Source organism: Glycine max, chromosome 15 (genome assembly GCF_000004515.6).
Source record: "Glycine max cultivar Williams 82 chromosome 15, Glycine_max_v4.0, whole genome shotgun sequence".
NCBI classification, from domain to species: Eukaryota; Viridiplantae; Streptophyta; class Magnoliopsida; order Fabales; family Fabaceae; genus Glycine; species Glycine max.
Window position 1 is genome coordinate 24053241 of NC_038251.2, and position 24004 is coordinate 24077244.

A 24004-nucleotide genomic window follows, 5' to 3' on the forward strand; every position below is an offset into this window, starting at 1 on the left:
TTAGTTATTAATCAATTCGATTAAGAATGAGAAATCCCAAAGAGAAAACGTCCGATTGATGTTCCGCTTTATTTTACTAAAAGATGTCTTTTTGATTATTATATTATTTTTTACCTCTTTTTGATTTCCAACGTGGTTACGGCACGACCGAACGGTCGGAATTGATTTTAACCGAAGTTAACGGATAATGCAATTCAAATGTTCGGTGGAAATTTATTTTATTTTTAAGTTAAGCGAGAAATGACTTAAGTAAAATGGCTTAAGCACGTCAACAGGGGGTATAAAAAGTAAACAAAACGAGAATCAAAATGCACGAAACACAATGTGGACCACTACGGGTACATAGAATGAATCGAAAAGCTTGGTTCGAGGTACTTACCCGTTGAAGATCGAAGAACGATGAAGAACGAATGAAGAACGTCGAAGAACGGTTCAAACCTTTGCGAGATTCCTCACGGAAAACGTTACGGAAACGTTTCGGAAGCGCCTCGGCTTAGATTTTCTTCACGGAAACAATTTTTCCAAGCAATTTCCAAAGAGAGAGAAGTGCCTAAGGGGCTGGGATCCTTTTCTTCTTCATTTTCTCCCCTATTTATAGCAAAATAGGGGAGATGCTTGCCGCCCAGCTCGCCCAGGCGAGCAGGGTTGCTTCCTCCAGAAGCAACCGCCTTCTGGAGGAATCTTCTGGAGGGCCCAAATGGGCCTGGGTGCTATTTGCACCCCCATTTTTACTAAGTACACCCCCCTCTGCTGTTTTTTGGTGATTCTTTTTTCGTAAAGTTACGGAAACTTACGAATTTCGTAACGATACTTGTTTTCTTTCCGTAATGTTACGGAACCTTGCGGATTACATAATCATCCCCTTTTTGACTTACGGAATGTTACGGAACCTCACTTAATTATGCAACGATGCTTCCTTTTGATTTCCGATGTGTCACGGAAACTTACGGATTGTGCATCAACATTTTTTTGGTTTTCGGCATGTCCTGGAATTTCATAAATTGCCTAATGAGGGGTGCCAAGCACCTCACAAGGACCAAAGAATGGTCGCATGTCATCAAGCAAAGGTCCCCGGACGAAATTAGGGTATGACACAACTTTAAGCCACTCAAAGACTTTATGTGCTTTTGGTGTCCAACTGAAGTTGTTTTTACATAGGAGTGAGGTCAAAGGGGCAGCAATGGCGGCATAGCCTTTGACGATCTTTCAGTAAAAGCCCGTGAGTCCGAGGAAGCCTCGCAGGTCCCTTTGGTTGTTGGGGACTGGCCACTCGAGCATCATGGTAATCTTAGAGTAGTCTGGTTCTATCCTATTAGTGAAAATAACATGTCCTAAATACTCCATTTGTCGTTGAGCAAACAAGCCTTGGAGTGTTTAAGGAAGAACTACCCCTGTAAGAGAGTTGTGAAAATCAACTCTAAGTGATGGAGGTGAGATTCCAGGGTGGCGCTATAAACCAAAATGTCATCGAAAAACACCGTGGTGAATTTTCACAGATAAGGTTGAAGGAGTGTGTTCATGGTTGCTTGAAATGTCGATGGTGCAATGCATAGACCAAAAGGCATTACGCGATACTCATAATGACCTTGGTGAGTGTGGAACGTCGTCTTCTCAATGTCGTCGACGACCATTGAGATTTAGTGAAAATTCTGACGGAGATCAAGCTTTGAGAACCATGAGGCTAGGCCGAGGTCATCTAACAATTCGTCTATCATAGGCATAGGGAATCTATCCTTAACTGCAATGGTGTTAAGCACGCGATAATCAACGCACATACGCCACCCACCATCCTTCTTTTTGATGAGTAACACTGGTGACAAAAACAAACTGCAATTGGGATAAATGAGACCTGCCGCGAGGAGTTCAGAGACCTATTTCTCAATTTCAAATTTTTGGGAATATCAGTATTGGTATAGTCGGACATTGACCGCGGAAGCAGAAGTTTGAAGGGTGATGTGGTGAGTTATTTGGTGGGGAGGTGGAAGCTGATGGGGTTGGTTGAAAATGGAGGAGAACTTGGTGAGGATGGTCTAAATGGCGTGGATTGGATGGTTCATTTTTGGGCTTGGGTCGGATTTGGATATGGGTGTGACAGATAAGTGAAATAACATTGAGGTAGAATAGGTCTGTAAAGAATGCCTGACCTGATGGGTTTAGGGGTGGGTAAGCAGGCCGACCCACCCCATGTAAGGCCCGCCCACATTGGTAGCGGACCGGGTCAGCCTGCCCTGCATTCTTATGCGTACCTAATAAATTGGTTCGCTCTCACCCCGTGGACCCCTCGGGTCGAACAGGCCGGTCCGCGGGCCTAGTTTTAAAAGAATTTCAATTTCAAAAAAATGCAACACAATCAAATTAAGTTCAATACAAATGTAAATAAAATATCAACAATTAGTCAATTACATCAATAAAATAAATAATGTCTTAACAAAAGAAAATCCAAGCAATAAATCTAAAATATGAAACTTAAACATCTCCAATAACAAATAATTCCATATTTGAAGTAGCTTGAGCCTTCTCCATCTCCACATCTTCATATTCTTTTCCTAAAACTCAAAACGATAATAAATATTAGAATCAACTCAAGTTAAGTGATTAAAAGACAACAATTATTACACATTATTTACCTTGCTCATCAAATCCTAGTAACCAATTTTTAGTACATATCAAGGCTTGCACATTGTCACCAAGAAGCCTAGTTCAATATTTGTTAAGCACCCATGAGCTAATACTAAATGCTGATTTGGAAACCATATTTGTAATTTAGATGCTTAAAATATCACAAGCCAACAATGAAAGATCTGGATTAAGCGGGATTCTTAAGGTGCTATAGTTGGTGGGATTCTCAAACCATGGATTAAGTGGGCTTACAGGCAACCCACAGACCCCACGGGCCAAACCCGCACGGTCCGCGGGTTAAGTGGGGTGGGCCTAGGGTGAGCCCAAAAATATTGCATAACCATGGACTATTTGAAAAAATCGATCTGTTACCCGCGCGGACCGCGGGCCCCGTGGGCCAGTCCATGGACCTGAGCCCGTTTACCCACCCTTAGATGGGTTGATATTGAAGTAGTCCCATATGCGACATCAGCTTGAAGTTGGACTGGTAAGCCTGTGTAGGTGAAGTGCATATTGAGGGTGGTGTAGTCAGTAATGACTGGGTCTAGCCCTTTCAACCATTCCACGCCCAAAACGACGTTGGCACTATTGAAGGGAAGCACATGGAGGGCTATTGTGAAAAAGTGACCCTGGAGTTGGAGGACGGTGGTAGGGCAAATCTAGTGACAATCAAGCATAGAGTTGTTACCAACCATAACGCAGGAGATGCAGAAAACGAACCACTCGAGGTTTAACAAAATGATGGGTACTTCCACTATCAATCAACACCGTCAAACGAGCCTGGTGAATGGAGCCGTAAATGTGGAATGTCTCGGGAGCTGTGAGGCCGGAAAGGGCATTGAGACTAATGTGAGGGATAGGAGTGGGTAGGGGATCAAAGTCAGAGTCAAGTGTTTCGGGGGAAGGTAGGTCAGGTGAGGGAGGGGAATTTGGAGTATCGACTATAAAGAGAAGAATAGGGATCTTCCATTTGTGATTTGAGTTCCACTTCTCATCACAATTATAGCACATGCCCTTTTTTCTTTGGAAAACCATTTCGTCTGAGGTGCAATGAACAAAAGAGGGCTTGGAAGCAGGGGGTGCAAGGGAGGAGGTATTATTGGAAATTGGTGGGGTAGTTAGTGGCTGTGGGCGATAACTGTGACAACGGTCTAAGAGCTTATCTTCCTGAAGTTTCACAAGCGTAGTTGCTTGAGGAACTGAAATTGGTTGGAGTGCTTGAACCTTGCAGCGTATGTCAGGTGACAAGCCAGAGATGAAGCAACTCAGTAGGAACGAAGGTAGGAGGCCGACCACGCAATTGGTAAGCCTCTCGAATTCCGTCAGGTATTCATTCACCGAGCCACATTGGGAGAGTTTGAAGAGAGCTCCCTTCGAGTCATCGTAAAATGATGGGACAAATCTAGATTCCAAGGCTTGGAGTAATCCGTTCCAGGATGTGATGAATCTATTACGGAACATCCATTGGAACTAGCTCAATGTCGGGTTGTCCATATAAAATGATGCGTGAGTGATATGTTCTTTGTCTGGTGTCTCTTGATAATCGAAGAACTGTGAAGCTTTCAAAATCCAACCCATAGGGTTGTGACCATCGTACCTAGGGATTTCGAGTTTCACATGGTGTCGGGTTGGGGAAGGTGAAGGAGAAGGGGAACGTTGCAAGTGGGTAAGCTGGTTCAGATGGTCAAGGATTGTATCCACTTTATGGGAGAGGTCACTGTTTTTCGGACAGGGAATCATGGTGTATAGTGAGGCGGGATATGACGTCTTCAGGACAGTTAATAGTGGTCTTGTGGGTGGCGTGGTCGGCCATGGCAAGTCAGACCAAATGTTAGGAATTGGCACTAGATAACCTTGAATTCGAAGACAAGGTATTCCTCCATGAACTACTGATTACTGATGAATTTCTTGCTTGTCTATTTCATTCCCATTCATCTTATTTATACAAGTAATTGTCTGGTAATAAAAAGCACAAAACACTAACAGAATTATATAACAAAATGGCATAACAGAATCCTTTCTAACAAATTCTGTTATAGCCTATCCTAGCTCCAAGTGCTGAAATAATCCTTCAAGTAATTGGGTCTTGCAGTATTCCTTTCGAGCCTCCCTTGCTAGATGATGTCACTATCCTTGCTGTGGTTCGGTAATTCTGCTATTGCTAAAAGTTATGGACAAAAACAATTATGCTTCATCTTAATATTATTATTATAAATGTTGTTATGGACAATAATCATTCCTGTGTTTAGTTCCTTGTCCTTGCGTCAACCTTTTATTGGTCAAGACCACAACTAATATGATGATCCCAAATCATGATATCATTTCTCACATGTAAGGGCATATCACACGCGTGAATATTAATGTTGGACAGTATAATAAATTGAAAACCTGAAAATTAGAGAGGAGAAAGTGGACAAAAACATTGGTAAATATTGGAAGAATAACATAAACTACCCAAATATAAATGTCTCTAAGATCTCATACAAATTACTCAAATTCTTCATCACTAAACCAACTTTAATGGATTAAATATAGAAAAAAATGGTTCAAGAATAACATAACAATGCTGCAAATATATAAAACTAGCGTGTTGACCCATGCTTCGCAAGGGTGATGTTTACTTATATTTGCTATGAACATAAAAAAAAGCATTATAATAAAACTTTGAAAAAATAAATTGTTAAAATGATAAAGAAATTAGTAATTTTGAAAATAAAAGTAAAAATAAAAATTCAATTTTTTTTCTGAAAAAAAATCAGTTTTTTTATTAGATTAAAGAAATAAAGAAAAATGTAACTTATGCGTACTCTAGAGGACATGTGATACCTTCCCATTAGCATTTTTCTGGTACTACCTTTGATGTTGATGAAAGGTTTGTGACCTTATGTGTGGTTCATTGATGTCTTCGTGAGGTAACTCCTCCTAGTGCCACCGAGGTACCTCTTTCTATGAGGTACCTCTTGTGAAAGAAGATTATGTGAACATGACTGCCACGTACCTAAATATGTTAAACTACAGAAGAAAGAAGTACGGACCATTGTGAAGCCTCTGGATGGCGGTGGAGGGTAGGGTCGATAGTTGGTAGTGTAGAGACTCTCTAGCAACATAGGGGAGGTTTTGGTGTAAATTATGTAGCTAGTTGTGTTACTTGATGGGCTGTAGAGAGCCCTAAAGTCATGTGAAATTATATATTTTTTTATTTACTCCTACATTTAACTTCCTTAATTATTTAAAAAATATTATATCATATTTTCCTATAAAGGAAGTTAATGTAAATGTTTTTAAAAAAACGGGGATAATTGGTATAATTTCCCAAAAACATTTGACCATCTACTGATCATGAAAGTCGGTAGAAGCTTTTATTATTTATTTTACTATACATAAATCTAGTTTTTATTTAAATTAAAAATTATATTTACCAGAAAAATTTACTAAAATTTTATTTTATAGTTAATGTTTGCACTTATAAAATGGCATCAATCAAGTCAATTAGATTAACATAAATACTAATGTTAATTAGTGCCTTCACAATACCAACCCAAACTAACATGTCCGGCCGCCGCACAGAAAGAAAGGATATAACATCGGTACAACTCAAACCTTGATTATATGACACTGTTAATATACTATAAATTATCACAACGCATATTGAGACAAAGAATTTTTCCTTTTAAGTGGAATATTATGATGCTTTTTGACAGAAACATTAATATCATTCATTTTCATTCTTGACGACCTAACACTACTGTAAAAATAGCTTTTTACAACACCTTTCCTACGACGGTTGTACAGAAACCGCCTTAAAAAATAGTATGGTGGCATTTTTGTAATTATTGTAAGTTTTAGAGCATTTTACGACACGCATTCTAAGACGGTCATTGAAAATCGCCTTAGAATGTTATATGTAATTAAATTCACTGCGGCTCTTAATAAAAACCCATCGTAATTGAGAAACAAAAAAAGGCAAAATGCGTCCTCCCCCTTCTCCTTTCGCGAACCCTAATTCTTGAACCTTCCTGCCTCCACTCAGCTGACCCTCTCATACTCTCTCTTCTCTTTCTCGTAAGGGTCCCCATAGTGCACATGGGAGCTGGTGTTGACGATGAAACGAGAAAGAGCACAAGACGTTTATGACAAAGCATGCAATAGCTTTCGCTAATTTGGCAAAGAGGCCTCCCATTTGCGGCAATGCAAACACACCTCCTCTTGCCCTCATTAATTGAAATCGCTGCCCCAGATCGAGCAAGTGAAGAAGCTGCTAGCTAGAGGAAAGATCCAGATCAAGAGGATAGAGAACACCACCAAGAAGGCCAACAAGCTCACCGTTCACTGCGATGCCAAGGTTTCTATTATTATGTTCTCCAGCACTGGAAAACTCCACAAGATCGAGCAATCGTACATTTTTTTTATTCTCTATCTCGTCCAACAAACCCTACCTACCTATCTTCTCTCTTATGTCTTTTTCTTTTTTCAAGAACAAAGCAGTTCTTCGATCAATACCAGATGACTCTGGGAGTTGATATTTGGAACTCTCATTACGAGGTTCTCTCTTTTCTTTTCTTCAGATTTACTTCTGCTTGCTGCTTTGGAAGTTGTAATTGATAATATATTTTATTTTAATTGGTTGATTTGTCCCCCAGAATATGCAAGAGAACTTGAAGAAACTGAAAGAGGTGAATATGAATCTTCTTAAGGAGTTTAGGTATATATATCTTTCATCACTTCGATCGATCTCTTTGGTAATGTTTTATTCTTTATATATATATATATATATATATTGTTAGATATTAATTAGAAAAATAATAATAACAAGTTTTATGAGCCTTAAATTGTGGAAGATGAAAGTTGTAAGGTTGTAAGTTACAAAGTCTTGAATAAGCAATTATGTGAGCATTTAGTATTCTTGAATAAGCAAATTATGTGAGTGGTTACTCTATTTTAGTATAAATAGGGGATCATACTCTTGTATTTTGAGTGCCAAATGAAATAAAATCTTTTCCTTCTTCCAACAAAGTGGCATCAGAGCTTGAGTTCTAGAGTGTTGAGAGAGAAACACTTTGTGAGTTGAGAGAGAAACACTTTGTGAGTTGAGAGATGACAAGCAATGTCTTGAGTATGTTTCAATTCCCTCGTCTTACCAAAGAGAATTATGATAATTGGTTTCTTCGCATGAAAGCCTTGTTAGGTTCTCAAGATGCATGGGAGATTGTAGAGAAAGGTTATACCCAACCTCAAAATGAGGCTATTTTGTCACCAAATGAGAAGGAGACTTTGTTGAAGTCGAAGAAGAAGGATCAACAAGCACTTACTTTCATTCATCAAGGTTTGGATGAAGTTATGTTCGAGTTGGTGTCAAATGCAACCACATCCAAAGAAGCATGGGAGATTTTGAAAACCTCCCTTGAAGGTGTTGATAAGGTAAAAAAAGGTGCGCCTACAAACTCTACGTAGAGAGTTTGAATCATTGCATATGAAGGAATCCGAATCTATCTCAGATTTTGGCAACAAGGTGTTGGCTATTGTGAACCAAATGAAGTGTTATGGAGAAAATATGGAAGATGTTCGTGTGGTGGAAAAGATCCTTCGCTCCTTAATCGCTAAATTTGATTATGTGGTTTGTGCTATTGAAGAGTCTAAGGATTTAGACTCAATGACCATAGATCAATTGATGGGTTCTCTTCAAGCCTATGAAGAAAGGTTCAATAGAAGACATGATGAGCCATTGGAGCAAGTCCTCAAAGCCAAAGCTTCTTTGAAAGAAAATGGAGGAGAAAGTAGTCAAAAAGCACGTGGATGTGGAAGAGGACGTGGTCGTGGACGTGGTCATGGCCAAGGAAGAGGAGGAAGAGGAGATTGTGATAATTTTGACAATAATGAATGGAGGAGCCATCAATCCACTAGAAGTCGTGGAAGAGGAAGAGGAAGAGGTAGAAACAATTATGAAAAAGCATATGAAAGGAGGTATGATAAATCTAATGTTGAATGTTTTAATTGTCATAAATATGGCCATTACTCTTGGGAGTATAGAACAAATGTTGAAGAGAAGGTCAATCTTGTTGATGATAAAGAAGATAAAGAAGTTGAAGAGTCAACACTACTACTATCACTTAATAATGGTGAGAAGGAAGACAAATGCTTATGGTATCTTGACAATGGAGCAAGCAATCACATGTGTGGATGCAAAGAGAAATTTGTGGAACTTGATGAGAAGGTGAAAGGAAATGTTTCTTTTGGAGATTCTTCCAAGGTTCAAATCCAAGGAAAAGGTACCATTTTAATTTCTTTACATTGAAATGTTGTGTATATTTATATTTATATGTTTAATTAGCATAAAATGTTTGATGTTGCTTATTACAGTGGTGTGCAGATTCCTAACAAAGAAAATGAAAGTTGTTATTTAGATATGAATGCATCACAAAAAAGGAAAATTAAAAATTATTCTCATGATTTGTTGATTCTTAGGAGTATAAAAAGTTATTTTCTACCATAACTACATATCCATATTCCCTACTTCGTTTTACAATACAACCATTGCAGTCTATGGTGTCGTCGCGTCGGGTTTCCCTTCACAAATTGCCTATGGCGGTTGGCAAAAAAAACGCCATGCCATTTTGCCATAGCGCCACCATTTAACAACACTGATCTAGAGACTCAACATAACAAGCTAACCTTATTCAGAATAAGATAATCCAACACACAATAAATTCCCAAAGTAACAAATAATATTGAAACAAAAGACTCAATTTCAAAATTAAAATCCTAAAACTACAAGCCCATTTTACATCAGTATGCTCTCCCAGATTTTCAAAAATCTCCAAAACCCTTGTTAAGGGTGAAAAAACTAATAATGTAAATCTTTTTCACCGATTCTGTTTATTCCTTCAATAGAAGACTTTTACATAAATGAAAATATATCAAAATGTTTTTTTACTCATTGATGCTATATCCAATAAGATGAATTTGACTGGTATGAACTCAATAACAAAAATTGGAGCTAAGAGCAAAACTGTATACTACATTTACAACAAAAAATGATTTAGTCTTACTTGAGTCATGTTTGGCGCAAAAACCATTGCAATATTACGTGCATTCATGTTGTTCAAGTTTTCCATTTGAGTAACATCTGCCATTAAATTTATTGCCCAATCTAGCAAAGCAACTTCTGTTGGAGGAAGAAGCCTCACAAGCTGAGCACATTCTTCTTCTGACTGGGATTGCATCACCTGCTCTGGCGAAAAAGGGTCCAATACTCTAGTTGGTAGTTCTCTAAACCAAGCCTATGAAGGAACAAAAACACATAAAAATTAATGAAATAATCTCTTTAATATAGTTGCCATAATGAGTTAGTGCCTTAGTGGCCTCTTTAATGCATCCACCACTCAGCCCCATGGTTAAAAAAGGAAAACAATTAACATTAGTGTATTTATTAAATTCACCTGGACAACTTTCAAATAAGAGACCAGACCAAAATCCAACAATCCAAGACCAAATAAATCTCAAAATATATAGGGAAAGAAAAGGAAAAGTGATTTTGAGTAGGAAAAAATAATAATACCTTTATGAGACCTGCCAAGCAGTGCACATCAATGCCATCTGGTACTACACCTCTATTTAATTATTCCCTCACAAACTCCTCTTGACCATTTTCAGCATCAATTCTAAAGATTCCTTCAGCCTGGATGTATACATTTAAGTTTCAAGTTTCGATTTAAAGATTCAAGCCTAATTTAAATTAAACAATCAATCATACAAAAGGTTTCTGGTCAAATCAGAAGCAAACATGGTCAAATAATGTACAAATTGTTTATCCACTAACTCACATTATCTGTTCAAGAAGCATATTAATAATTCAAAACACCTTTAGATTCTCACCAACAAGGCAGGGAAGGACATAGAAACTAGGATAAATACCTGCAGACCTCCTTGTGCATACAAATGTCTTTGCATTAACAGCAGTATTGTAGGTACACTATTCCCTCTGGCATCAAAAGAAAGCTGCATAGATTCTGTTGAAACTCCAAAAACATTTGCACTGCGAATAGTAAATGAAAATATATCAACATTCAAGAGGATAATACAATTCAGTATGCATCCACTGGACACATAATATGAAGAAAGCACCTAGATCAATGATCTTTCCCTACTTGTCATTTTTCTCATATTTTGTTACCATGAACCAAACCCACTTCAGAAGACTAATTTTGCAAGATAGACAAGTAGCACCTTATCATTATGAATTAAGTACTAACTACAGTTTGTAAATGGATAACATGACAAGCCAGTTGAAAGCTACTCCATTCACTGAAAAATTAGAATTATATGTTGTAGCGAGCCTTCAATACTATCTATCATTCAATTAAATTCCAAGCTTTTAAAGAGCAAGAGTAGAAAAACAAATCACGGTAGCAGAAACTAGAACCATAGAAATAGAACCAATTTAAGCACAAACTATTAACTTAAAATCTCAATTAGGAAACAAGAAGCAACAAAATTCCATGCCATTAGTTAAGCATCAGATATTTATTAGGCAAAAAGAGAGTTAAATATTAACTTTGGGGAAAAAAATCTTAAAAGTACAAAAAATTATTATCTGAAAATGAACTAATTAAAGACGTTTATTAGGTATCTACTTATGTAAAAAAAAAACATAGAAAAAAGGTGTTCCACTCTTTGAAAAGAAAGAAAATAAAACAAAATCTTTAGTCAATTGTTTGTCATCCTAAGCTACTTACTTTCACTAGCATGCACACATATTCGATGGGCACAAATTCTAAGCATGTCTCTGATCCTTATACTATGTACTTTTTCTCTCACCTTTGCAAATAATCTCAATTCTTATACACGAAGTATTTTTTTTCTCACAATTTTTTTAATGACAATTATGTTCAAGTTACAATTAAGCACTATTTAACACTAAATATAATTCTTTGCGAAATACTATTTAAGCACTATTTTTTTATCTATTATTTCTATATACCTTTTCTCAACTCCTACCTAGTTGATCATGTTATTTATTTTAGATATAATTCTGTGCGAAATACTATTTAACACTAAATATAAACATCTTTTTTAAAAAAACTTAAGCCTTAATTTGCCACCTTATAAAAAGATTAAATTAATTCGGAATCCCTATACGCTACTAGTATAGTATAGTCTCACACACGCAAGTTGGAATAATTGACTAAATTATCTCCTAAAATTATGAAAAAAAGTGTTTAAAATTATTAAAATATTATCTTTATTAGTTCTTAATTAAAATCAACAAAGAATAGTCATTTTAGTCCTAGTCCAAAGACGAGAGATTATATTAAATTTGACTCACTCGCTAACACTTAAACCAGTCATGTATTCAACAAATTCAAAGACAAGAGATACTTCAATTGAAGAAAACGCTCGACACAAATATATTATGAAAACCTCTTAATAATAAAGTTTATTTTTCTTCAAAAAAAAAATGTTCATTCAATTTCAATTTACTTTTGCTAGATGAGAACTGCCATACAGAAGCACAAAGAAATTAAGCTTTTCTCATCAGTATTTTTTTCATTTAATTATATGTTGATATATAAAATTTATTATTTATTGGTAAAAAAGAATTTTTTTTACATAAAATACATATTTTTAACAATCTCTCATTCTCAAATAAATTTATTTTAATGAAAAAGAAATTATAAGAAATAATTTTTCAGCTAAGAAACTAATGCTCTTAGGATATCTGAAAGCAACATTAGAGATTTTTTTTTATTTTTTAAACACATAATTAATCTTCATATTACTGTAATCTTTTTAAACACATAATTAAACACAAACACATTAAGTTTGTTTTTTTTTTCACTCAAAACATAAGCTGAATAAAACACCATAAAATTTTTAAACCCCAATGTCTATTCATTTCTCGCGATCAGTATATAACATGACTCAAATCCACCTCTTCGTTCCTGACAGATTAAATTCTCCTTAGAATTAAAAATCTACAACTACTCAACAAAACCACTAAAAATACCTAAATTATGTTTTTTGGACTGTTCTTTATAATAAGGACAGAGATTTTGAAGAATCACATCAGCAAAGCTTCTATTAGCTTCATACTCTTTTATTGAGCAAGTAAATAGCACTAACACACCTCTAAAAGGAAATATCAAAACTAAGCGAGCATAAAAAAAAGGATCCAAACTACCAAACCACAATATTCCGATTGATTAATCCCCAAAAATACTGAAACACGAAAGATCGATGAACCTACCAGCCATCAGTAACTGAACATCATAACAATCAGATCAAAACTAACCAACCAATCACTCATTTAGTCATTTGTCTGCAACATCGCTAATTACGCCATATACATTCGCATTAAAACAGATAGAATCGAAACTTTCTCACTTTCAAAATTTCGCATAGTTGCATAGTTGAACATATGAAGATTTATTACAAGTGATGTGGGAAATGGAGGGTGGCGCCGCCGTCAGAGTCTTCATCGAAACCGATGGCGAGGGAGGAGGTGGAGGAAGGGGATGTGGCAGCGGTAGCGGCGGCGGAGGAAGAGGGGCGTTTGGGGCCGAGGAATTGGCTGAGGGTTTGAATGGGTTTGATGATTCCACTGAAGATGAGGCGGAGGATGTTCTAGAAAGGGCCGCCATCGGAGGCGGCAGAGGAGGAGGAACAGTCGCCGTCGAAGATCACGTAGTCGACGCGGATGACGACGTTTTCGACCTGCGGGACTAGGGAGTGGAAGCGGCGCTTGCTCTTTGGAGAGTGAAGGAGCGTGAAGAAGAGTAGCTAGGGTTAGAATGTTCAACAGCGCGAAAGGAGACCACGAGGTGCACGTTTTATTTTTTTAATCCAAATGAATTAAGACGGTTTTTTTAAACAACCCGTCATAATTTTAATTCTATACAACATTCTAAGGCGGTTTTGATTAACAGTCTTAGAATGAATGTCGTAAAAGGCTCTTACTCTTAATATATTTACAAAAATACCACCACACCACTTTCTATGCCGATTCCCAAACAACCGTCGTAGAGTCCCTGTCGTAAACTGTTGTTTTTCTAGTAGTGTGTATAATTAAAATCCGAGTAAAATTAATACACTCCGGAATCAAATGGTGTATATTTACATTTTGAGTAACTAATTAATTAGGTACATGTGTACATTTTGAATGATTAACAAAAATATTCATTATTAAAAGTCTTATTCTCTTCTTTATCTTTTGTATTAATTTAACAATGAATAAAAAAATTAAATTGCTTTAAAAAAATATACATATATAAAAAGTAAAATTTTATATGAATATGACTACATTGTATAAATGATAAAAAAATAGCAAACAAGCATAATTTAAAACATAAAAGGAGATGAAAATTCTTCAACATAATAAAAAGTTTCTCACAGTAAATAACTACTACTATAATACAAAAATGTTATAAGCATCGCTAATACATCACACTTCAGTAGTATTTGATCCCGTTTTTTTTTCTCTCCTCCTTAAAAAGAGAAGCTGAGTTAAACATGCTTTATGAAAAGAAGTCTTAAAAATATAAAGACCTTATTTTTTCAAAAGAAATTTTAGAAACAAGGAGATTTTTAAAAAACTCCTTGAAATGACTTTTCTCCCGCTTGTGAGGAGCTTTCCTCACAAAGACTCCACTTCGATTCTCATATGCCTCTTTTTATGTATTTCTTTCTCTAAAATAGATACTATTCATTCTTTCTCAAACATCGTCATTAATTTTAACCGTTTCAATCTCATCAACACAGTTTCTTTCTTTAAAACAGATACTATTCATTCTTTCTCTTGAACATTTCAAATTATATATATTATATCTCTTTTCATCAACACATTTTCCAAATCCTGTGGGTTTGAAAAATTCAAGTATAGTGCAATAAATCCAACTTATAGGACACAAGAAGCATTACTTACCTGCTCACTATGACTAGAGGTCCATGCAACATACTTCTCTCTTTGATAATTAGGAAGGCATTTAGAGGTCCATGCAGCAATCATTCCCGCTGCAGCAAGTGGCCCACAAAGTTTAATACCTCTGGATTTGCATCCCTACATGATCTTGCATAATTAGCTTAATCCATCAAATTATCATATCATAAGCAAAAAGTGAGTACAGAGTAGGATGCCATATCAATCAGACTTCACATAAATTAGATAATACTTTTACACATTGGATGCATAAGAATGAATTTTAATTACCAATACGTAGAGACCATAAGGAACATGATGTGACATTGCAACTAATTTATACCAGAAAAAAAAAATAGCAGCTAATATTAGTTATAATTGGCTGCAATTTTCTCCCAACTTCGAATATGAATTATCATTTATTAGCTGATAAATCCTAATTGATATTGTATAGATTTAAATCCCTGTTTAAGTTAAATCATTTGAAAATTGAAATTGCAATTTTCTGCAATTTTGACAATTGAAATTTAAGTCCCTGTTTAAGTTAAATCATTTGAAAATTGAAATTGCAATTTTCTGCAATTTTGACAATTGAAATTTAAATCCCTGTTTAAGTTACATCATTTGAAAATTTTCCTTTTTAAATAGGTTAGCCTGACTATGGCCTTTCTGGTGTAATCTAGTAGAAGCTTGGATTCCTTGTTCACTTCATCCCTTTTTTCCTCGAGGAAATATCACCCATTGCTACAAGAAAGCTAAACACAGATTCCAGGGTGAGTTCAATATTCAAACTTCAAATATTGATGCAGAAACCAAAGCAAAACAATAATGGTGAAAGCAAACAAAACACACCTACTCATTTCAGTATCTCTTATATTAAACAAGTTGGAGATTAGCTTTTGTATAGAGTTATGTTCTTATCCTTATAAGACTAATATTGTGGCAATTAGCTTTCGTATAGAGTTATGTTCTTATCCTCTCCCCAGGCAATGCTGGAAAGCCAGTAATCCACTACATTGGATAATGTTGCAGGTAAATAGCACATGTCACATGGCAGTTCTTCCCAAAATTCAAAAGAAAAAAGGTAGAGAAGAATAAGAAAAGATGTGAAGAAGAACATGACATACCTTAAAGCCATTAAAGCATCCTGTTAACAACTCAGTAGGACCCTTTGCACTCTGTGATAAATTGTCATGCATTTGAATTGCTCTTTGGACATTATGTGTGAGAGACATAAGACCTACGATGAACTTCCTTTCTGCTTTTTGCAAAAACAAGCACATAAACCTCCCAATTAGTCTTGACACATTCACATATAATTAAAAAAATATACCTTAAAATCCTCACTATACCTTTGACATATGGAGATTCACTGAGGCATCATTTGTCAATGGAATGGTAAGGACTCCATTTAATGGCTCAAGGGCATCAGGAGCATATGACCCACCTATCAAAGATGACTAAGAAAACAATGAAAAAGTCATTTTCACATATAACATGATAATAAAATAATACAGAAATAGCTACATGTATAATATAAATCAAAACTAACAAAATCACTAATTTCTTTGTCAGTCCAGTCTTCCAGTTGCTCATCCAAAGAAACCACAGAAACATCAGTTTCATCTGCATTAAAAAAAACAACGAAAACGAAAAGCCTCTTACAAAAAATTATGAAATCATTGGTATTGCCTACCACCATTTTCATTATTTTCTCTTTCTTTTTGGAAATGAACTTTTCCAAGCCTAACCTGGAAGTTCAATGCCAACTTTATCTGAATTTGTACTCCAAAATGAATTGCTGCACATTGGATTATCATGGAAAGAGAGAACATAATATAGAAATTGATTATTCTATTTAATACAAGGCTAGAGACCATTGATTCCATTTACTTCCAGCAAAAATAGAACATCACTAATGATTTCAATAACCTTGGATGAGCTGGCAGCAAAAAAGGTGGAAGGAGGTGCAAAACCAAGTAACACTAACACAACAACACCAACTTCTTGAAGCAACATTGAAGGTTGCTGCAAAGTGAAATTAACCCAGTGAAATCATTATTATTGATTTAACCATTACAAAAGAATGCAGTAATCTCATTAGTGAAACTAAAGGGAACATGGAAAAGATGAAAATGAAGAGAATATTTAACAAATACTCACTGACCCATCTGCAGCCAAGTCAAACAAGGTACCAGTTGTTGTTCACCACCAACTGATTGATGACCTGCGTGTTCCCTGCAACAAGCATTGTTAAACATCAGCACTAAAAGAATGTTATATCCAACCAGTGACCTCTGTTGAACAATACACGAAATCATGTAAGTACGGAATCGAAAAAGAAATATCAAACTACCTATCCAGTCCATTGCATAGACACCAAAGTTGCATGATGTTAATAGCCTTGCAAAGTCCGCATATCTTCCACGGAAAAATGAGTGCCAAGTCAGAGAAGTGGGGATGGGGGATAAATCTCATTATCTAAGATTAGAAACAATCAAAAGAATGATTTGAATCTATTGATTATCACTTGAAAAACTAAATACATATACAGTTCTTAGCTAACATCTTTCCAGAGAGCAAGATTAGCCACACAACTCGAAAGGCTAATCTCACACCAACAGGAATATATCTTAGTATAATTATTATCACACAATGTACAGAAAATCAAAGTAGTTTTTAGAGTCCTACATCTTCCAAAACAATAACAGCTCAAACCATCCAAATGGACGAAAACCATAAGCAAGGGAAAGAGAACATCGGAAAATACGATAGATTTACCTCTAATTAAATCCCAAGCACTACAAATCCAAAAAAACAACGAACAAAACCACAAGAACAATCCAGTTTCAGAAGCAGAATAAGATGCGAAATTCAAAACAAGAATAAAACGAGCAGTGTCTCAGAAATGAAGATCCAAAATGAGAAATGCACGCAACATTGCAATGAAGCACCAAAGAGAAAAAAGAGAGGTGAGAGTTACCTGAGGCTTGCTCACGTGCAAGAACAACAGCTACGAAAAATGGTAGAGCCACGAGTTAGGTTTGTGCGGGTTTTTAAAGTAGGCTCAAATGCGCCAGCGCCCTTTTGCGGCATGTGTCCTCCTTCTCGTGCACGAGCCATCGCCGCCTCAAATGCTTCTTTGGCGAAGGAGGCAGCCCAACCGCGGTGGAGAGGCGGCACCAATGAGGGAGAATAAACAGGAGGAAGGAAAGGAAGAAGGTGTAGATGAAGATGAGTGAGGCTCTGAGGGCTTTAAGAAGCGGAAGCAACTCGACGAAGAGGTTGGTTCAATGTGGAAGAGATTCACGAAGGGGTGCTGTGTGCGCACGACTAAGGTTCAACAAGAAGTTAGAGGTTCTGAGTGCGCGAGACTAGGGTTAGAAAAAGGAAGGGTTTAATATTGAGGGAGGGCGCGAGACTGCGAAAAGGAGAAGTTGGAACGATGGAGGGCGCGTTTATGTTTTCCAAAATTAAGACAGTTATTTTATAAAACCCATCGTAAATTGAATTATAAATAACATTCTAAGGTGGTTTTCATTAACCGTCTTAGAATGTGTGTCGTAAAATGTTCTTATCTTCACAATAATTATAAAAATGCCACCGCACCACTTTCTAAGGCGATCCCTAAACAACCGTTGTAGAAATGGTGTCGTAAAATGCTATTTTTGTAGTAGTGACAACCAATAAGTGTCGGTTAGAGTGAAACTATATAATTAAGTTTAAATATATTAAGTTTTTTAAAAAAAGTAAATCTCTAATTTGAGTCTATATATAGATGAAAAAACTAAATTAGAGGAAAATTCTAACTAAATGTTCTCTTACAAAAATTTCTTATCAATAAAATTAATAATAGATATTTTGTATCTTTAACATGTTTACCTATAAAAGGAAATTCTATAAAAAACTTTAAACTCTTGTTATAAATAAAATTTAATTTATTTTCACTCCATCATAGAAAAATATTAACAAGTACCTCTAGCCTTTTATATAATAAATAATTAACTGATTTATTAAAATTTATTAAATTTAATAAAAATAGTTAAATTGATTAACTTTAGTTAATAGTATCACAAATTTAAGTTTTATTCTAAAAATACCAATGAAATTAATTGATTTAAGTATAATGATTTTATTTAATGATACTAATTGTAAAATTTTAAGTCAAAAGATAAGGTGCACGCATATTGAGAATTTGATTTTTATCACTAAGGTTTAGGTGACTTAAATACAAAGTGAAAGATTGCAATTTACTAGATGAAAATTAGTTGAATAGATGCATTGGAAATTGTTTTGTTTTAACTTCTAAGAGAACTTATTTATTATAATTGGTAACAATCTTCACTATAAATAAAGAAGAGATTAAGTGGAGAAATAACAACACATGAGGAGAGAGTGTATGAGAAGATAGATTGTGAAATAAAGTCACTTTGTTAAGAGAAAAGTATATTTGTGTGAGAGTGTTATAATTTCTTATAACCATTGAATGAGGTACTCAAGTTTGTAGAGTGATATACTATTTGGGGTAGGTTATAATCTTGTAATCATTTTTGAGATAGTGAAATACTTTGAGTCGGTTCCGTGAATGTAAACAAGAGGTATCGAACCACGTTAAATTCTTGTGTTTGTTATTATTTTTTCTATAGTGTAATATTTGTTGTGTTCTCACATGGGGATAAATAATTTTAATTGTGAGAGCGTTGATTACCCAACAATACTATAACTAATTTAAGAACAATTTTACCAATCATGGATGTAACTTATATTGTTAATAAGTCAATCAATATATTCATTTGCATGAAAAATGAGTAAGTGGCTCATTAATAGATTTCACAATAAGTCAAGGATATTAAAAAAATACAATAATTTTTTAAAATTGAGTTTATATTTTTTTATTAATAATTAGGAATAAAAAAAATCTATCCAATTGTACGTTTCTTATATAAGAAGCAGAGATAGTAACTTTTTATCTTATAGTTCAAGTATAAAAGGTTACACAAATAAAAATATGATTTTTATTTAAAAAATATTTATTATATTTAAAATTATTCAATATTTTACTAAGTAATCAAATAAAACATTTATGAAGACTATTGATATAATGTACTTTAACTTATGCACCATTTTTTTTATAAGCAGAAAACTTTATCAATGAAAAGGGATTAACTGTGGGTCTGTAGCGCAAGCCACTAGGAAAAACAAGGAACGCTTAACACATAGAAGGAAAAACAAAAATAATAATCCACTAGAAACGAGAAAGCCTCCACCAAACAAAAGTGACCTCAATTTAAAAACCCCTCTCATCAGGCTCACTAAACTAACACGTAACACCAAAGAAAAAGTTTTATGATTATACTAAGCTCAACATATCCCTTAATCCATTCCGCAGCAAGTTCATCCACAAATGACCCTTTCACGAACTTTCTCACCAAATACATAAGATAAAGAAATTTCTATTTTAACAAAACTCTGTCAGTAAACTGGCCTAGATAAGAGTTTTTAAGATTCTCAATCGATTTGATCAATTTTGAAACTATTTCTCATTGTTTAAAACGTGGAGCTTCTCTTTTCCACATATTTGAATTATTGGTAATATTTTAAAATTATTTGTGTATTCAAAATTACTTTTTCTTATTATTTTACATGATTAATTAAAATTCGTAGTGTAATGCTCGAAAGATAGGATTTTTAATTTAAATATTTTAAGTATGATTTATTTAACAATCTATTTAACATGTTTATACTTCTAAGTAATATCTTGTGAGTAATTATTTTTAAACATTGATGCTTAATTAAATCTAATATTTATGAAGAATATTTTAATTAATTTAATTTCTACAATTCAATATGTAATATTTTTTACTTATTTAAAAAATATTTTTCACCATCGTGAAAAACAGGTCAGGCGTGTGATTGACAAAGCTTTCTCTACAGCTTATTGCCCATTCTCTTAACTAAAATAAATACGGATCTTGCTATCAAGTAACATCATGATAATGATTAAGAAACTATGAAAAATATTTATTGTAAAAATTATAAAATAATATAAAAAATTCATAAATAATATAATTTTATGTATTTTGATATATATATATATATATATATATATATATATATATATATATATATATGTTTTTTTAGTTACTAAGTAATAAAAAGACATATTCTAAGAAAACAAAATCATTGAAGAAAGAGATGGAGACAGCACGAAGTTCTGCCCCAATCCCTCAGCCCAATTTGGACACCAAATGTATGTATAATAGAGGGCAATGAATGTGCTTGCTAGGTTCGGTCATGGGCAATTGCTCCATACACCCAGCACAATTCTTGTTCATCCAGCATTTTAAGTGAAGTGACAAAAATATCCTTCATTTAAAATTTTAAAACAAATCATATTTTCTCTTCTCCCTACACCCATTTGCACCTAGCATCTTCATCTCCTTTTTTTTGCACCACACTTCCCCTTTGTTAACCTCTCCATGCATCCATTGCGTCACACCGCTAGTCCCTATCGTCGTCGTCACCATGAGTCCCCTCCCTTTAAGTTTATTTAGTGTTTGTTTTTAAAAATTGGAATCCTTGGATTGAGAATCCGAAGGAATTCATATAATCCATACAGATTAACAATCTGTAAGGATTATACAGATTCGTAATTTGTATAATTCTTATATTTTTTATTTAATTTATTAATTAATAAATTATTATTTGAATAAAATTTTTTATTTAAAAGTAAATTAATATTTCTGTTGTCATTTTATTATTTTATAAATAAATATTGTTGTATATTTTTAATATGTATTTATTTAATTAATTATTTTTTTTTTTGAAGCTGGTTTATAATAATTAATTTATTCAATAAATAATTAATTTATGAATTTTTTTATTTAAAAATGAATGTATAAATTTTATTGTTATTTAATTATTTTTAAAATATAAGTAATTTAATTATATTTGATATTTAAAATATTTTTTTATAAAATTGTTAAATATCAAAATTTTCATTCCTTAAATCTGTCTATGTCACCAACCAGGTTCATATACTCATCAGTCCATTTTGCAAGTTCTTTAAGCAAATGGTTACGAACCAAAGACCATGAATCTTCACTCATACCTAATAAGGCAACAATTGCACGATATTCACAGCTACCATCAGGTTTGACATCAACAATATTTTCAATGAAATCATGAATGCATGGATGAAATTAATCCAACATAGACATATTCCTTTGTGGTTTTGGTTGTTCGCATGATGATGTAGCCCGTTTCATTGAAAAATTATTATTTTGCACAAAATGCAATGCATCCACATACTCATAGTAAGATGGATCACACTTCGTTGATCTTTGATGTTGGGTCATCTATTTCTTTTAAAAACATGTCCAATCACATATGTACTTGTCTCAAAAGATGCCTTAATTGCAGTGTGTTGCAGTGTGATCATGTTGTTCATGTCTTGTATAAGGTAACTTTTAAAAACATGTTCAATCACATATGTACTTGTCTCAAAAGATGCCTTAATTGCAGTGTGTTGCAGTATGATCATGTTGTTCATGGCTTCCCAAACACAACATAGGTCTCCAAGACTATTTTGCAGTAGTCTCTTTAAGACCCAATGAGCAGACTCAATCCTGCATTTGAAATACACAAACAAGTAAACAAAAATAATTATTTTTATACATTAGACCCTAAAACCTAACACCAAAATATATTTACAATTTTCATATATGTTAGTTGTTGTGTTTCCTAGATGCATCACCTTATTCGTCCAGGCTTTAATAAATATTTCTTTACGGAAAATCAGTCATGTTTGTTTCACATAATCAACAAACGTTGCAAATTCAGTTAAAAGCTTTTGAAATCAAACTTTGCCGCTGGTAATCGATTACAGGAAACTGGTAATTGATTACCAAAGAGTAAAAACTCTGGTAACTTAGAAAATTTTGAGAAAAACTCTTTTGAAAAACAAAACTGTGCTATGTTTGGTTTTTGAAAAATCTTTTCAATACTTCCCTTGTGAAGTCTTCTTGATTTCTTCTCTTGAATCTTGAAATCAAACTTCTCTTGATTCTTGAATCTTCTTGATTTCTTCTATGAAACTTGAAATTAATCTTGATCTTGAACTTGTTGACTCAATCTTGAAATCATTCTTTGGGCTTTTTGTCATCATCTTCGACATCATCAAAACTACTTGAATCAACTTGATTCATCATCATGAAACTTGCTTCTACAATAGATTGTTGAATTTTAATATTACACGATGCTCATACACGGTTTAGAATTGTTCATGGTTGTTTCATAAAAAAAGTATGAATTGTTGTTGGATGAAAAAATTCTTTTTCTTATTATGTTAATTGATTAAGAGAGTGAGAGAGGTTTTAAAATACTTAATGAGTTGGAGCCATTATATTATTAGTCAAAATATTAAAGTGGTCTAATCAATATAAAATTATGGCTAAGGGCATATATGTTATGAAAGGCTAATTGTGTAGATACCATTAGTGATATTATAATTTGATGAGGGGCCAAATTATAATTATCAAATTTGGGCTAACTAATGACAGTTACTACTCTAAGAAATTATGGTCCCCATTTATAGAGAGGAGCGACAATTTCGCTTTTCTTTTCTCTTAATGCTTATCAAAAGTAAAACTAATTCAGAGAAGAAAATAAAACTCTTTACATTTGAAAGATCATACAACCAATCTTCTCATCAACCTTTCATCATAATTCCATTATGACTAATCCAGGTATGCTTCCGCATTTAGTTTTTTATCATGATTATGAGTATGGGAGCACAATGGGTTTCATTCATCTTTATGTAGTAATTTATCTCTACATGGATAGAAAACATGTGATCAGGATTGATGATTGCCTGTTAGAATCAAATTAGGTTGATTGGTTGAATCCTTACAATTTAGTATGAGAGCCACCCATACTTGATTCATGTATAATTTTAAAAATTTTATTTATTCAGGCTGCTAGGATATTCTAAATTTTAAATGAATTTAGATATTTTACATATTTTTACTTGATCTTACCAACCATATGTAAATGCACCGCTCATTTAAAGGTTATAGTGCATCATTAATATATATATATATATATATATATATATATATATATATATAACATTGTGCTTGTTCTTACTTTCAGATGTCGTTGCAGTACATTAAAATAACAATCATGGGCTTCTAAAATTTAAAATAAATAAATAAAAGTTAAAATAATTTACTCTAAAAATGTTTTAATTTTGGATTTGGTACATCAATGCTAAAAATTTAGCTCATTTTAACTGTTTAGCATTTAAATGAGCTAATTGAATCAAGATATGACCAAAGTGACATCTCCTGTGTAGATTGTTTATGAGAGAAATGGGTTTCATGTGTGATTATTAATATGAATGGTGATTGGCCTAAAGGAAAGTTACCATTTAACTAATTTACATACACAAACACACCTATGATGTAAACGTGT

General features: G+C 33.9%; 2 protein-coding genes and 1 long non-coding RNA gene across 15 annotated transcripts; 1 reads left to right on the forward strand and 2 right to left on the reverse strand.

The window, feature by feature from the left end:
* Nucleotides 1-1637: 1637 nt before the first annotated feature.
* Nucleotides 1638-4359, reverse strand: LOC102666695 (uncharacterized). Its single transcript, XM_006598395.1, has 6 exons — nt 4172-4359; nt 3340-4066; nt 2992-3278; nt 2628-2695; nt 2473-2546; nt 1638-1871 (listed from the first exon to the last, which is right to left on the reverse strand). Exons 1-6 carry the CDS (start codon nt 4357-4359, stop codon nt 1638-1640), a joined length of 1578 nt encoding a protein of 525 aa, XP_006598458.1.
* A 3354-nt stretch (nt 4360-7713) lies between these two features.
* On the forward strand, nt 7714-9239 carry LOC102666825 (uncharacterized). Its single transcript, XM_006598396.1, has 3 exons — nt 7714-8047; nt 8115-8885; nt 9157-9239. The coding sequence occupies exons 1-3, from the start codon at nt 7714-7716 to the stop codon at nt 9237-9239; spliced, it is 1188 nt and encodes a 395-aa protein (XP_006598459.1).
* A 206-nt stretch (nt 9240-9445) lies between these two features.
* LOC100798669 (uncharacterized) lies at nt 9446-17988 on the reverse strand. Of its 13 annotated transcripts, XR_005888698.1 has the most exons (12): nt 17514-17988; nt 16887-16951; nt 16694-16768; nt 16463-16558; nt 16282-16331; nt 16083-16156; nt 15883-15990; nt 15658-15788; nt 14537-14671; nt 10531-10651; nt 10175-10294; nt 9446-9896 (listed from the first exon to the last, which is right to left on the reverse strand). It is a non-coding gene; the product is annotated as an uncharacterized lncRNA (long non-coding RNA). The 13 variants fall into 13 exon arrangements; XR_005888700.1 differs by lacking the exon at nt 16282-16331; XR_005888697.1 differs by having other exon boundaries at nt 15883-16156.
* Between the last annotated feature and the right edge of the window lie 6016 nt (nt 17989-24004).